At 40.9% G+C, this 14,259-nt stretch overlaps 1 protein-coding gene across 2 annotated transcripts in view; it reads right to left on the bottom strand.

The window, feature by feature from the left end:
• Window positions 1–876: 876 nt before the first annotated feature.
• The window catches only part of bard1 (BRCA1 associated RING domain 1), a 144,963-nt gene continuing 131,580 nt past the window's right edge, over window positions 877–14,259 (bottom strand). For both annotated transcript variants that reach the window (XM_078404477.1, XM_078404478.1), the window contains 2 exons: window positions 3,897–4,000; window positions 877–1,701 (listed from right to left, as the gene is read on the bottom strand). In XM_078404477.1, coding sequence (XP_078260603.1) covers window positions 1,366–1,701; window positions 3,897–4,000 — 440 coding nt within the window. In that variant the 3' untranslated portion in view covers window positions 877–1,365. The remainder of the gene's footprint in view (window positions 1,702–3,896; window positions 4,001–14,259) is intronic.

Below are 14,259 nucleotides of genomic sequence, written 5' to 3'. Positions count from 1 at the left end.
TCCAAGGAATAGAGTCCCAGCCTACTCAATCTCTCCCTATAGCTCACACCCTCCGTGTGAAAAAGTTGTCCATCAGATTCCTATTAAATTTTTCCCATCTCACCTTAAACCTATGTTCACTGATTCTTGATTCCTTTACTCTGGGTAAAAGACTCCGTACATCTAAGCTATCAAAGCCCCTCAATATCTTATAAGATCACCTGTCATTCTCCTACTTCTAAGGAATACAGTCCAACCTCTCTGTGTAGCTCAGGCTCTCAAGTCCTGGCAAAACCCACATAAATATTTAGCCATAGAAACATGGAAACATTACAGCATGGAAACAAACCCTTCGGCCCAACTTCCCCACGCCGACCAACATGCCGCATCTACCCTCGTTCCATCAGCCTGCTTTTGACCCATATCCCTCTCAACCTATCCTATCCATGTACCTGTCTAAATGTTTTTTAAAAGTTGCAATTATACCTGCCTCAACTACTTCCTCCAGCACCTTGTTCTATACACCCACCACCTTTTGTATAAAAAAGTCACCCCTTAGGTTCCCTTCAAATCTTTTCTCCCTCACCTTAAACCTATGTCCTGATTATTGATTCCCCTACTGGCAAAAGACTGTGCGTTTACTCGATCTAGTCCTCTCATAAGTTGACTGTGAAGGAAGATGAACGACTTATTTCTTTACTGCAACATGATCTGAATTCATAATTTCACAGGCTTGTTTGGTCAACTCAATTTAAGCAATACTAGTGCTACTGATTCAATAATAAGGTGCAACCACAAACAAGGCAGGAGGGAAGGGGGGGGGGGGGGGGAGTGTTACAGAATGAAAGAGTCTACAACAGCTTACAGATAAAACTACATTTTATTGTTTTCCTTCAACAGTGCTTTTCATTTCAGTGATTTGCCAAGAGCCCAAGCATTGAACAGTCTTAACTCAGGAACAAATACAAGTACATGATTTGATAACCAGAATATTAACAAAGAATGAATTAAAGCATCTTTACAATACTGGCATGCCTCGAATCAAAGTAAGCACATGTATTTCATTATTCTTTTCATGTTAAAACAAATCGAGTGCGAAAAACGTCTAGAGCAAGATATAAAATAAATCTTTTTATTGAATGAGCCTAATTTAGCATAATGAACAGTTAATGTAACACAATATAAGTGACGCTAGCAGAGGGAGGTCATTAAAAAGCAATTTTCATAGTGATTAATTTAAGCAAACTTTGACCCACTGTTTTAATGTTATTCACATTTTTTGAGCTGGTGTGACATTTTAATAATTTTTTTTATATCATTTTTAATCAACAGCACATGGAGACACATCAATTTATAAAATAAATCAACAATTTATATATAATTCCACTAGTTGTCAGCAACTGGAAGCAGTTCAAATGATTTCACACAGTTAATCAGCCATGCAGAATGGGTAGTCCACACTTTCCCCAGCCTGGTTTTCTTGGGCTTGTAGTCACTGTCTTTGTCATAGATGATGTATTGTGTACAGAACGACTGATCGGACCCAGGGGATGCATGGTAGGCCACAGTGTTGATGCTCTGAGTCACGTCACTATCTGGCTTGGGTTGCCGGGCAAGAATCTGGCCCCCACCAGTCTTGGCCATCTGAACTAAATCTTCTCTCTTGCAGCTTTTGAACGAGCCCATGAAATAGAAATGGCAGCCATCAAACAGCTTTGGAAGCTGACAATAAGCAAACAAAAACTTTGATTACAACCACATAAAAGCATGGGATACCAATTTGTTACAATGTATTTCTGGATTAGGGCCAAGCATTTTATATATAGACAACATTTGGTGCACTGTTTACAGCAAGGTCGCTAAACTCACACAGTAGTATTAGATAATAAGGACAAACAAATGTATTTGAATTACTTCAAATATTCAGCATCATAAAACTACAACAAATGTGAACCATTGGAATAATTTTGAATGAATCGAAATAGTTTTCCACACAAAATATTGTAAATCTACATGAAAAGGAGAGTGAAGACGAGAGCGGATGAGACTGTGCATGTTATTCTATATTCACTAACTTATGCACAGTGAACAGCACAGAATTAGGCTAATGTGTATAAGCAGCCGGTCCGAGAGTTTACATTCCACATGAGCCTCCTTCCTTCTTATACTCTAAGCATATCCTTTCATTCCAGGCTATTATCAAGCTTTTCCTTAAATCCATCAACACGTTCCTCCTCAACCTGGTGAAATAGCACCAGTGTCTGAAGCAACACCCGGAAGTCTGTAAACTCAGAATGCAAGGTGCATTCATAACTAGAATTTCCCCATGTGCCCATTGCTCAGCATAAACACTCTCCCCATGCAAAGCATAACTACCTGAAAATGAACAATAGTTACAGGATCTATACTGGCTGCTTTAAAGGAACAATTATTAACAACTTGTTCACCCAGAGGGCTACTGCCAGCCAAGGAGAAAGGAAAACTTTCTGGCATGTTGGCCTTCATAACAAGAGGAGTTGAGTATAGGAGCAAAGAGGTAATTCTGCAATTGTACAGGGCCCTAGTGAGACCACACCTGGAGTACTGTGTGCAGTTTTGGTCTCCAAATTTGAGGAAGGACATTCTTGCTATTGAGGGAGTGCAGCGTAGGTTCACGAGGTTAATTCCCGGGATGGCAGGACTGTCATATGTTGAAACAATGGAGTGATTGGGCTTGTAAACATTGGAATTTAGAAGGACAAGGGGATCTTATTGAAACATATAAGATTATTAAGGGATTGGACAAGCTAGAGGCAGGAAACATGTTCCCAATGTTGGGGGAGTCCAGAACCGGGGCCACAGTTTAAGAATAAGGGGTAGGCCATTTAGAATGGAGATGAGGAAAAACCTTTTCACCCAGAGTTGTGAATCTGTGGAATTCCCTGCCTCAGAAGGCAGTGATGGCCAATTCTCTGAATGCTTTCAAGAGAGAGTTATATAGAGCTCTTAAAGATAGTGGAGTCAAGAGATATGGGGAGAAGGCAGGAATGGGGTACTGTTTGTGGATGTTCAGCCATGATCACAGTGAATGGCAGTGCTGGCTCGAAGGGCCGAATGGCCTACTCCTGCACCTATTGTCTATTGAAAAGACAACCATAGATATTCAGGCACCCACTAGGTGCATGTACTGCTGCAGAGAAGCGCAATGCCAAGAGAAGACTCTTCATTAAAAATTACCAGCAACACGTCCGACCATCCCCAGCAGCTGTGCCAGGACTCATTCAAACATTCTTGGCAGTGGAGGCTGCACAAGGATTAGACTGAACAGCTTCCTGAGAGGCCGGGAGGCAATTGACAAAAGCATTTTCGGCACTCATGTTGGCCACCTAAGAGCCAACATGGTACAATGGAGCCATGTTACAGTACCTGGGACCTATAATTGCAGCAAAGGGCACCGCATGCAACGCATACACGACCGCTCACTACAGAAGGGTGACTCTTAAATGGCTGAGGACCCTGTTAACACCAAGACCTTGTATTTCGCTTACTAATGGTAAGATCTAATGGACACGAGACCTCAACTTGGTAGACACGTTGGTATTCTATCCACTGTCAAGGTACATAAGTTTCTCCTGAATTCTCTAACAGATTCATTACTGACCATCTTCTAAGCTGGACTCAAGATTTAGATCAACCTAAAAAGGAAACAGTTTATTTGAGTGTAATTATCAAATCCGTGATGATTTTGAAGACCTTTATCGGATAACCTTAACAGTCTTTTATGTGGTGACCAGAACAGTGCACAGTACATTAGGTGTAGTTTAATCAATGTTTAAAACATTATCACATCTTCTTTAAGTTTTTCTACCATTCCTGAAAAATAGTGACTGTTCCGATATGGACTTCGTTATCCATCATAAAAAAAACATCTACATTACCTGCCGCTCTCGATTGAGACGTCCACGTTTGGGACCAGTCATGCTATTTATCTCATAGTCTTCTTCAGAAACTCTGCCCTTGCACTTCAGACAAGCAGTCACCCCTAGACAATTGAGAAAAGCATTGATGTTAACAACTTAACCGCATATGGAAGCAAATCCCTCTAATGTTTAGTATACAGAGATGATGTACTGCTGATCTTGACAGCATACAAAAAGTGACTTGGAACAACAAGGACATGTCATGATTAAAACATGGTGTTAAATCGCTTGCTTTCAAAAATACAAACAGGCAAAGATAGCTTACACATGACCTTTGTGATGATAGAGGAAGGTGAATGGGCAATGGTGTTTACTTACCTTCCTACAATTTAGTAATATTATTATTTGTACCAAGATTGTGAAAAGCTTTTGTTTGCGTGCTATCCAGTTACAAAAAGCGACAATACATGAATACAATCAAGCTCTCCACAGTGCAAAGATAAAGGATACAATTTAGAATACAATGATATAACATTGAAGTTCGATAAAAGAAGGTTCAAAGATCTCCTGTGAGGTTGATGGGAGGTCAGGACTGCACTCTAGCTGATGAGAGAACCGTTCAGTTGTCTGATAACAGGTGGGAAGAAACTGTTCCTGAATCCTGAGGTGTATATTTTCAAACTTCTGTATCTCCTGGTGATGGGAGAAGAAGCAGTGGAAGTAAGAATAGAAAGGCAGATTATTATCTGAATGGTGTCAAGTTAGGAAGAGGGGATGTTCAACGAGATCTGGGTGTCCTAGTGCATCAGTCACTGAAAGGAAGCATGCAGGTACAGCAGGCAGTGAAGAAAGCCAATGGAATGTTGGCCTTCGTAACAAGAGGAGTTGAGTATAGGAGCAAAGAGGTCCTTCTACAGTTGTACCGGGCCCTGGTGAGACCGCACCTGGAGTACTGTGTGCAGTTTTGGTCTCCAAATTTGAGGAAGGATATTCTTGCTATTGAGGGCGTGCAGCGTAGGTTCACTAGGTTGATTCCCGGAATGGCGGGACTGTCGTATGTTGAAAGGCTGGAGCAATTAGGCTTGTATACACTGGAATTTAGAAGGATGAGGGGGGATCTTATTGAAACGTATAAGATAATTAGGGGATTGGACACATTAGAGGCAGGAAACATGTTCCCAATGTTGGGGGAGTCCAGAACAAGGGGCCACAGTTTAAGAATAAGGGGTAGGCCATTTAGAACGGAGATGAGGAAGAACTTTTTCAGTCAGAGAGTGGTGAAGGTGTGGAATTCTCTGCCTCAGAAGGCAGTGGAGGCCAGTTCGTTGGATGCTTTCAAGAGAGAGCTGGATAGAGCTCTTAAGGATAGCGGAGTGAGGGGGTATGGGGAGAAGGCAGGAACGGGGTACTGATTGAGAGTGATCAGCCATGATCGCATTGAATGGCGGTGCTGGCTCGAAGGGTTGAATGGCCTACTCCTGCACCTATTGTCTATTGTCTATTGACCTGGGTGAGACTCGCTCTGGATTATGCTGGTGGCTTTGCTGAGGCAGCCTGAAATATAGATGGAGTGAATGGATGGTTTGTGTGATGACCTGGGCTACATCCACAACTCTCTGCCATTTCTTGTGGTCTTGGATGGAGATGTTCCCAAATCAGGCTATGCTGCATCCCAATAAGATACTTTCTATAACACATTTATAGAGAGGTGGTGAGGGTTGTGGGAGACATGCTGAACTCCCTAAGCATTCTAAGGAAGTAGAGGCTTTGGTGTACTTTCCTGGCTATAGGGTCGATGTAGCTGGTCCAGGACAAATTGCTGGTGATATTTAATCCTAGGAACTCGACTATCTCCACTTCAGTGCCATCAATGCAGATTAGGGTATGTGTGTTACTTCGCTACCTGAAGTCAATGATTATCTCCTCTGTCTTGCTGACATTGAGGGAGAGGTGGTGACATAACAACCCTTATATTAATATTACGAGCTAATCACAGTTAATGGCTGAGTGGCAACACTAATATGTCCCACCTTCTTTACACCAGGAGTAATATCATATTCTTAATGTAAATGCTGAAATATAAGGTAAATAACTCTTGATAGAGAGAAGTGCAAAGATGTGTGACAACTCTCCTGGAAACAAAGAAGAGCAAAGTTACAAGTTTGAAGCCGTGACCAAAAAGGTCGATGAGGGCGGAGCTGTAGATGTTGTATACATGGATTTCTGTAAGGCATTTGAAAAGGTTCCGCAGGGTAGGCTGCTCTGGAAGGTTAGATCACATGGCATCCAAGGAGAGATAGCTGAATGGAAAGCAAATTGGCTTCATGGAAGGAAGCAGAGAATGATGGTGGAAAAACATCAACATCTGTGGAACACCACCAGTCACCGGCAGCCAATCACGAAAGGCCCCCTTTATTCCCACCCCTTGCCTTCTGCCAGTCAGCCAGTCTTCTATCTATGCTAACACCTTGCCTCTACTACCATGGACTCTAATACCAGGGGGGTCATGGCACCACAGCGGTAGAGTTGCTGCCTTACAGCAAATGCAGCGCCGGAGACCCAGGTTCGATCCTGACTACGGGTGCTATCTGTATGGAGTTTGTATGTTCTCCCTGTAATCTGCGTGGGTTTTCTCCGAGATCTTCGGTTTCCTCCCACACTCCAAAGACGTACAGGTTTGTAGGTTAATTGGCTTGATAAATGTAAAAATTGTTTTTAGTGGGTGTAGGATAGTGTTAATATGCAGGGATCGCTGGTCACCACGGACCCAGTGGGCCGAAGGGCCTGTTTCCTCGCTGTAACCTAAATTAAACTAGACTCCTATCTTGTTTAGCAGCTCATGTGGGGCACCTTATCAAAGGTCTTCTGAAAATCCAAGTAAACAGCATCCACTGACTCTCCTGTCTATTCTGCTTGTTACCTTCTCAAAAAACCTCAACACAACTGTCAGGCAAGATCTCCCCTTAACTAAACCATGCTGACTTCAGCCTATTTTCTCATGAGCTTCCAAGTACTCCAAATCCTCACCCGTAATAATAGACTCCAATTTTACCCACCACAGAAGTCAGAATAACTTGCCTATAATTTCCTTTCTTTTGCCTCACTCCAAAATCCTCATCCGTAATAATAGACTCCAATTTTACCCACCACAGAAGTCAGAATAACTGGCCTATAATTTCCTTTCTTTTGCCTCACTCTCTTTTTAAACAGTGGAGTCACATTTGTGATTTTCCAGTCCTTTGGAACCATTCCTGATTCTGGTGATTCTTGAAAGATCACTTCGAAAACCACGATCTTTACAGCGACCTATTTCAGACCCTGGGGGGTAATCCATCAGGTCCCGGTGACTTATGCACCTTTAGACCTTTTACTTTCTCAAGCACCTTCTCCTCTGTAATAGTGGCTGCACTCATTTCTGCCCCAACTCTCTCGAATTTCTGGCACCTTCCACTGTGAAGACTGATGCGGAAAATGTAATCATTTCATCGGCCGTTTCTTTGTTCCCCATTACTACTTCTCTCATGTCATTTTCCAGTGGTCAAATGTCCACTCTTGCCATTCTTTTACTCTGTATGTATCTGTAAAAACTTCTGAGGAAGTAGAGGAGTTAATGATGGGATGTGAAGATGAGCAGGTTGCAGAGGCTCAAGAAAGTAAGGGAATGGAATGAGACTAATACAATTGTTCTTCTGTTTAAAAACTAGGGACAGCATAGTGGCGCAGCTGGTAGAGTGCTGCCTCAATGTCAGAGACCTGGGCTGGATCCTGACCTCAGGTGCTATCCGAGTGGAGTTTGCGTGTTCACCATGCGAGTATGATCATTCACATCCCGAAGACGTGTGGGTTCATAGATTAATTGACAATAAAAATGCCCTTTGTGTGTAGGATGCCACCAGTGGATGAGAAATTGGGATAGCATAGAACCAGTGTGCATGAGTGATCGATGGATGGTGTGGACTTGTTGGGTCGAAAGACTTGTTTGCATGCTGCATCTCTAAACTACACTAAAGTAAGTGAAATCTAAAACTACAATGAAAATGCTGGAAATGCTCATCAGATCAGGCATCTTTAGAAAGTGTAAAACAACGAGTTACTGTTTCACGCCAAAGATCCTTCCTCTGAACTGAGGAGGGATCTCTGACCTGAAGTGTTCACTTGGTTTCTCTTTCCACAGATTCCACTTGACCTGCTGAGCATTTCCAGCATTTTCTGTTTTGTTTGAAATAGAAGGTTCCTTTTTACCTGAAGACTGTTAGAATAATACATACAGTTTAAAATCAGATTTCCTGAGCAAAGAAAAACTTGCGATTACTTTTCATTTCTCCTGAGAGCTGCGCAGGACTTTTGTACCTTGCCACAGCTGTTAAGACACACTGAAGCTTTTTTTGAAAAATAACTATGACAACAATGGAATCAATCACAGCCTGGGAGAAGCTAATTCATTGCACAGACAAACATGAACAGGATCCAGAATTACCCATTTGCATTAGAGAATAATGTATCAGTGTTAGTGCACTGACCCATTATTAATGGCGCGATTACCAGAGAAATGCTGTGTTCCCAATCATTGGGTTTTTAAACTGAAAAACACTTGGGTCTCATATTCCCATGCTAAGCAGAGTGGATCTTCAATTTCCTAGTATTATCTTCCAAGACACATATTGAAAAGACAACCCTTTTCAATTATTTCATCCTGACTGCAATGGCTTGGACACAAAAATCACAATGCACACAAGCAGACTATTTGGTCTATCTTAATTATGACATTCTTTGGAAGGATATTTAATTAATTTCTTTCTCCCCAGAGCCAGTTAAATTGCTTCATTTCAAGTACTTACACAATTCCCTTTTGAATCTGGTTCCACTGGCTTTTCATGCAATGCATTCTAGATTATTACAAAGTCTGTCTGCTCCTGTCCCTTCTGGTCTTTTGCCAATTAGATGAAGATAATGTATTGCTGGAAACACTCAGTAGGTCAGGCAGAGGGTCAATCAGATCTTGGTTCAAGATTTATAGTTACTACCCATGTTTAATGAATACAAAATAGGGAAGAAAAATACTTAGTAGGAATAGCTTTCCTACAATAATTACAAACTTCCATTAATTTTGTTAAATATGTTAACAATTATAAAGGGCTAGTTACAAACATAAAACAGAGCCTCAAAATAACTGGTTGTTCATTCCATTACTGCTTGCTAAAAAAGTACTCTAATTCTATTCTACTTTGTAAGCGTTGAGTAAAATAGTGTAAGCTCTCAAAAAGCACCGATGAGCACTCCATTTTTTCTATACGTTAGAGATATTGGCTGAAGGATAAATATTGGTCAGAACGCTAGGTAGAATTCTGCTATTCTTCAAAATAATGTCTTGATTCACTCCCCCACCCAACTATTTTGATGTGTCATGAGATAAGGCACCCTGACATCGCAGCACCCTCTCAGTATTGCACTGGGCTGGAAGTTCAGATTTTGCATTAGGTTTGTACATCAGATGGCTGACATTCAATTATAAACACAGCTTCCAGCTGTAGTTCATCAACCATTTATAGTGAACCATGGTCTTGCCTGTTCCTCAAAGGAAAACAAAATCACTTGGACCTGAACAGATTAGTGTAATCAACTGATCAAACATAAGCCTGTAGGAACAAGGCAGCAATGAAACTCTACTTATCAACTCTACTTATGAACTACAATCTTTACAATTGATTATGCTGGAACCATAGGGAAGAAAAAAAGAAAGGGGATTAGTTTCGGTTCCTTCTGTACATTCCCTGGCACCAGATGTGACATTGGTTTAATCAGCATCTGGCCAACTGATAGATTGGGTAAAATTATTATTTGATTACTATTTATCAATTATTTGGTCTCACAAAAGCATGTTTTAGAACACCTGATAAATCTGTTTAAGAATGAAAATAAATTGAGAGGCTTGTTGAATGGTGCTATGTATTTCTGTGTTTATCTTGAAATTTTCTAGACTATTAAGTTGATATGAACATAGTATCACAAAAGAGCTGAATTTGCAAGTTGGCATTTGGGAATTGAATATCCATCTGTTCTTAATCTATTTAGTCCTCTCCACGGTGGCGCAGCGGTAGAGTTGCTGCTTTACAGCGAATGCAGCGCCGGAGACTCAGGTTCGATCCTGACTACGGGTGCTGCACTGTCAGGAGTTTGTACGTTCTCCCCGTGACCTGCGTGGGTTTTCTCCGAGATCTTCGGTTTCCTCCCACACTCCAAAGACGTACAGGTATGTAGGTTAATTGGCTGGGTAAATGTAAAAAAATTGTCCCTAGTGGGTGTAGGATAGTGTTAATGTACGGGGATCACTGGGCGGCACGGACTTGGAGGGCTGAAAAGGCCTGTTTCCGGCTGTATATATATGATGATGATGATGATGTACCTTTCCCTAAAACCCAGAAATGCTTTAAATATTTGCCGATTTCCCTTTTGAACCATGCCCCTTACCAAGAAATTAGTGCCCCCGTCATATTTTTGCTATTGTCTCCTCCATTGAACCTTCTCCACTGCAATCAGCTGAAATGCATGTCACTTGGTTATCAGCCATTCAGCCTCCCTATTTGATTTTACACACCTTTAACAAACCTTTTCACAGGATTAATGTCAACTGGTTTCTCTTTCCACAGATGCTACTTGATTGGCTAAATTCTTCCAGCATGTCTGTTTTTGTTTCAGGTTCTAGCTGGTGCAGTTTTGTTTGTTTTCCTTTTCTCAGGTTTCTCTGTTTGAGGAAGAGAAAACTTCTTCAATCTATTCAGATGGATTAAAAGTAACCCTTTGTGTGGAGCCATTCCAGTAAATGTGTTTTATATCCTCTGCAAAGCCTTCATATCTCGCTTCTATGATGCTCCAGCTGGAACTGAACAAATGTTCAGCAAAACTTCTTAATTTTTCACTGTGGCTGTATTTAGCACCCAAACCTGCAGAGAATGGTGAACAAAGCCCAATGCATCACATCCTTCCATCTTCACAGTGTGTTTGATGATCTCCCTGCGTTGTAACAGCTTCAGAAATGTACCATTGATCATGTGCAGGGGGAATTATGACACAGACTGGGAATCATTCAAATGAATGGCACGAGGGGCTACGTTCCCTAATGCTGCAATATTCCATTTATAAGAAAATGAAATAAAGCAGCGTTATTTGTGGTATTTTTGTATTTCCAACATAAACGTCCTATATGGAATCTGACATTTGGGAATCTGCAGTAAAAATACTAATTGCTGAAAATATTCACCAATTTAGAAAGCTTACATGGGAAAAAAATATTTGTGGCCTTAGATCTACAGACTAAATGAATAACAGTAAATTAAAAAAGGCAAATACTGGAAATCTGAAATAAATACAGAAAGTGGAAAGATGCTGTTTGTTGACTTTTCTCAGACCATGAAAGGAAAATGTGGACAGAGGGTCAGGGTGGAATTAGGACAGAGAATCAATGGGATGTTTGGGACCATGCATTCAAACTGAACAGTGATATCCCACAAGATAACCACCCAACCTGAGTTTAGTCCCCCCTGTTTAGAGAAGATTGTATGGTGAGAAGTAAATAACATATCCTCTAGCCAGTTTGTGAGGGAACTTTGTGGCAATTCTGATTTTTATTCCCAGTTGTCAAGTCAAGAATCAAGCGTGTTTAATTGTCATATGTACTGATAACAGATTCTTACTTGCAACAGCATGCAAATGCAATATACACTAAAAACAACAATAAATTAATAACCCCAATTCTAGTGCAAAACCACCAAGTTTTTAGTGCAACCAAAGGCAGTGTCTAGTTCAATAGACAATAGACAATAGGTGCAGGAGGAGGCCATTTGGCCCTTCGAGCCAGCACCGCCATTCAATGTGATCATGGCTGATCATTCAAAATTGAGATTAATGTTACGTAGTTCAAGAGTCTGATGGTTGTTGGGAAGCAGCTAATCTTGAACCTGGTAGAGTTTTCAGACTCCTATACCTTCTTCACAATGGTAGGGGTGAAAAGAGAGTGTGGCCAGGGTGGTGTAAGTCTTTGACGATATTGGCTATCTTTCTGAGGCAGCGCCTTCTACAGATCTCTCAATGGTGGGACGTCACTACCTGCGATGGACCGGGCAATGTCTGCTATACCATGTAACCTCCTTCATTCCTGGGCATTCAAGTTGCCAAACAAAGCCATAATGCAACCAGTCAATATGCTCTCTAAAAAGTTCAAAACACTATTCACTGACATACCGAATCTCATCAATCTTCAGAGGAAATATAGGCATCAATTAGCTTTTTTGACAATTGCAACAATGTGCTGGGTGCAGGACAGATCTTCAAAGATATGCATGCCCTTGAACTTGAGGTTGTTGACTCTTTCTGTCGCCAACCCATCGATGAAGATAGGTTTGAACCAAATTCATTTCCTGCATACTCCTTATAACTAGCCAACTTAAAGCAATCCAACGTTAAGGAAAAACATTTTTGCAAAGAGTTTTCTTTGTGGTTGAGAGAAGCCAACAATGGCTGGAAACCTCTGCTGTAAGCAAGATTCAGATGGTCAAAGGACATGTACCATAATCATGATCTTTTGTCAACATGCTCAAAAAGATATGCCATGCACATTTTGCATTCTTCAAGTCCCTTTGAAGACGTGCAGAACTGCATATTATTGCAATCAAATCTGTTATCGTCCTGATTTAATTGCTCAATATTAATAGCATATCGCCCTGAGTGACAATTATAAATTTATCAGATGACATCTTATACATTTAGTTAGTTAATGAATATTAACTTTCAGTTCACTTTTAAAATATGGAGAATATTGACATTGATACGATGGTTAAGGTTTGAAGGAAGGTTAGGATGCACAGTATACCAAGGCTACTTAAAAAGGGACTCAGCAGCCTAGAGCAAACAGTTCTCAACAGATTGTTAAACAATACAAATTGATTTTGCCATCAAAATTACATAGTATGCAGCAATAATGAGGTCATCAGCCTAAATGATCCATGCAAGTGGATATGCTTCACACAAATGTCCTTCCATTCGACTTCATCTCAATTTATCAACATACCCTTCTATGCCTTTCTCTGCCCATTAGTGATATTTTATGACCCGCAGGTTTGGTCTCTCCCACAATGGTCTCATAATGCAGATTATATGCATAAAATCAACTCCAGTTTCTTCAGGTCTTAATTACACGGCCTCCAATAATGATCCATGATGGAATTACTCAGCTATCTCAATTCTAATTGCACAATGTGACTATACACAGAACTTAAGATGCCACTTTACAAATGTTAAAACAATGGAACAGAATTTTCTATAACTTTGAGATGCTTACATTTAAAAACATACAATTAAAACTAAGGTCCATCATTGTCCACTGCCATCAATTTTTCTGCTAAAAATAGCAAGCATAGACAAATATATATTTTCTGTAATCCTAACATTCTTCTTCCACCACATCAAATTTGAGGGAGATGAAAAGATGTGCATCCATTTATATGAAATTTCATAAATTCATAAGACATAGGAGCAGAATTAGGTGATTCAGCTAATCGAGCCTGCTCCACCATTCAGTCATGCCTGATCTATCTGTCCCTCTCAACTGCATTTGGTTCATTTCAGTTTCAGTTCAGTTTAATTTATTGTCAAGCATACCGAGTGAAAAGCCTTTGTTGCGTGCTAATCAGTCAGCGGAAAGACAATACATGATTACAATCGAGCCATTTACAGTGTACAGATACATAAGGGAATAACGTTTAGTGCAAGGTAAAGCCAGCAAAATCTGATCAAGGATTGTCCGAGCGTCACCAATGAGGTAGATAGTAGTTCAGGATTCGAGCTAGGATGATTCAGTTGCCTGATAACAGCCGGGAAGAAACTGTCCCTGAATCTGGAGGTGTGCATTTTCATACTTCTATACATTTTGCTTGATGGGAGAGGGGAGAAGAGGGAGTGGCCAGGGTGTGACTCATCCTTGATTATGCTGCTGGCCTTGCCGAGGCAGCATGAAGTATAAATGGAGTCAATGGAAGGAAGATTGGTTTGTGTGATAGTCTGGGCTGTTCCCATACCAAGCTGTGATGCATCCTGATAAAATGCATTCTATGGTGCATCTGTAGAAGTTGGTGAGAGTTGTTAGGGACATGTCGAACTTCGTAAGCCTTCTAAGGAAGAAGAGGCATTGGTTGCCTTTCTTGGTCGCTGCTTCAATATGGGTGGTCCAAGAGAAGTTTTCAACCATCTCTACTTTGGCGCCATCAATGCCATCTGGGTTATGTGTATCACTTCGTTTCCTGAAGTCAATCACAATCTCCTTTGGCTCTGCCACTAGAGACTCTCCCGCCAGTGGAAATATCCTGTCCACATCCACTCTATCCAAACC

The sequence above is a fragment of the Rhinoraja longicauda genome, chromosome 8 (genome assembly GCF_053455715.1).
Source record: "Rhinoraja longicauda isolate Sanriku21f chromosome 8, sRhiLon1.1, whole genome shotgun sequence".
Lineage (NCBI taxonomy): Eukaryota > Metazoa > Chordata > Chondrichthyes > Rajiformes > Arhynchobatidae > Rhinoraja > Rhinoraja longicauda.
This window is presented reverse-complemented; position numbering and strand designations above follow the sequence as displayed.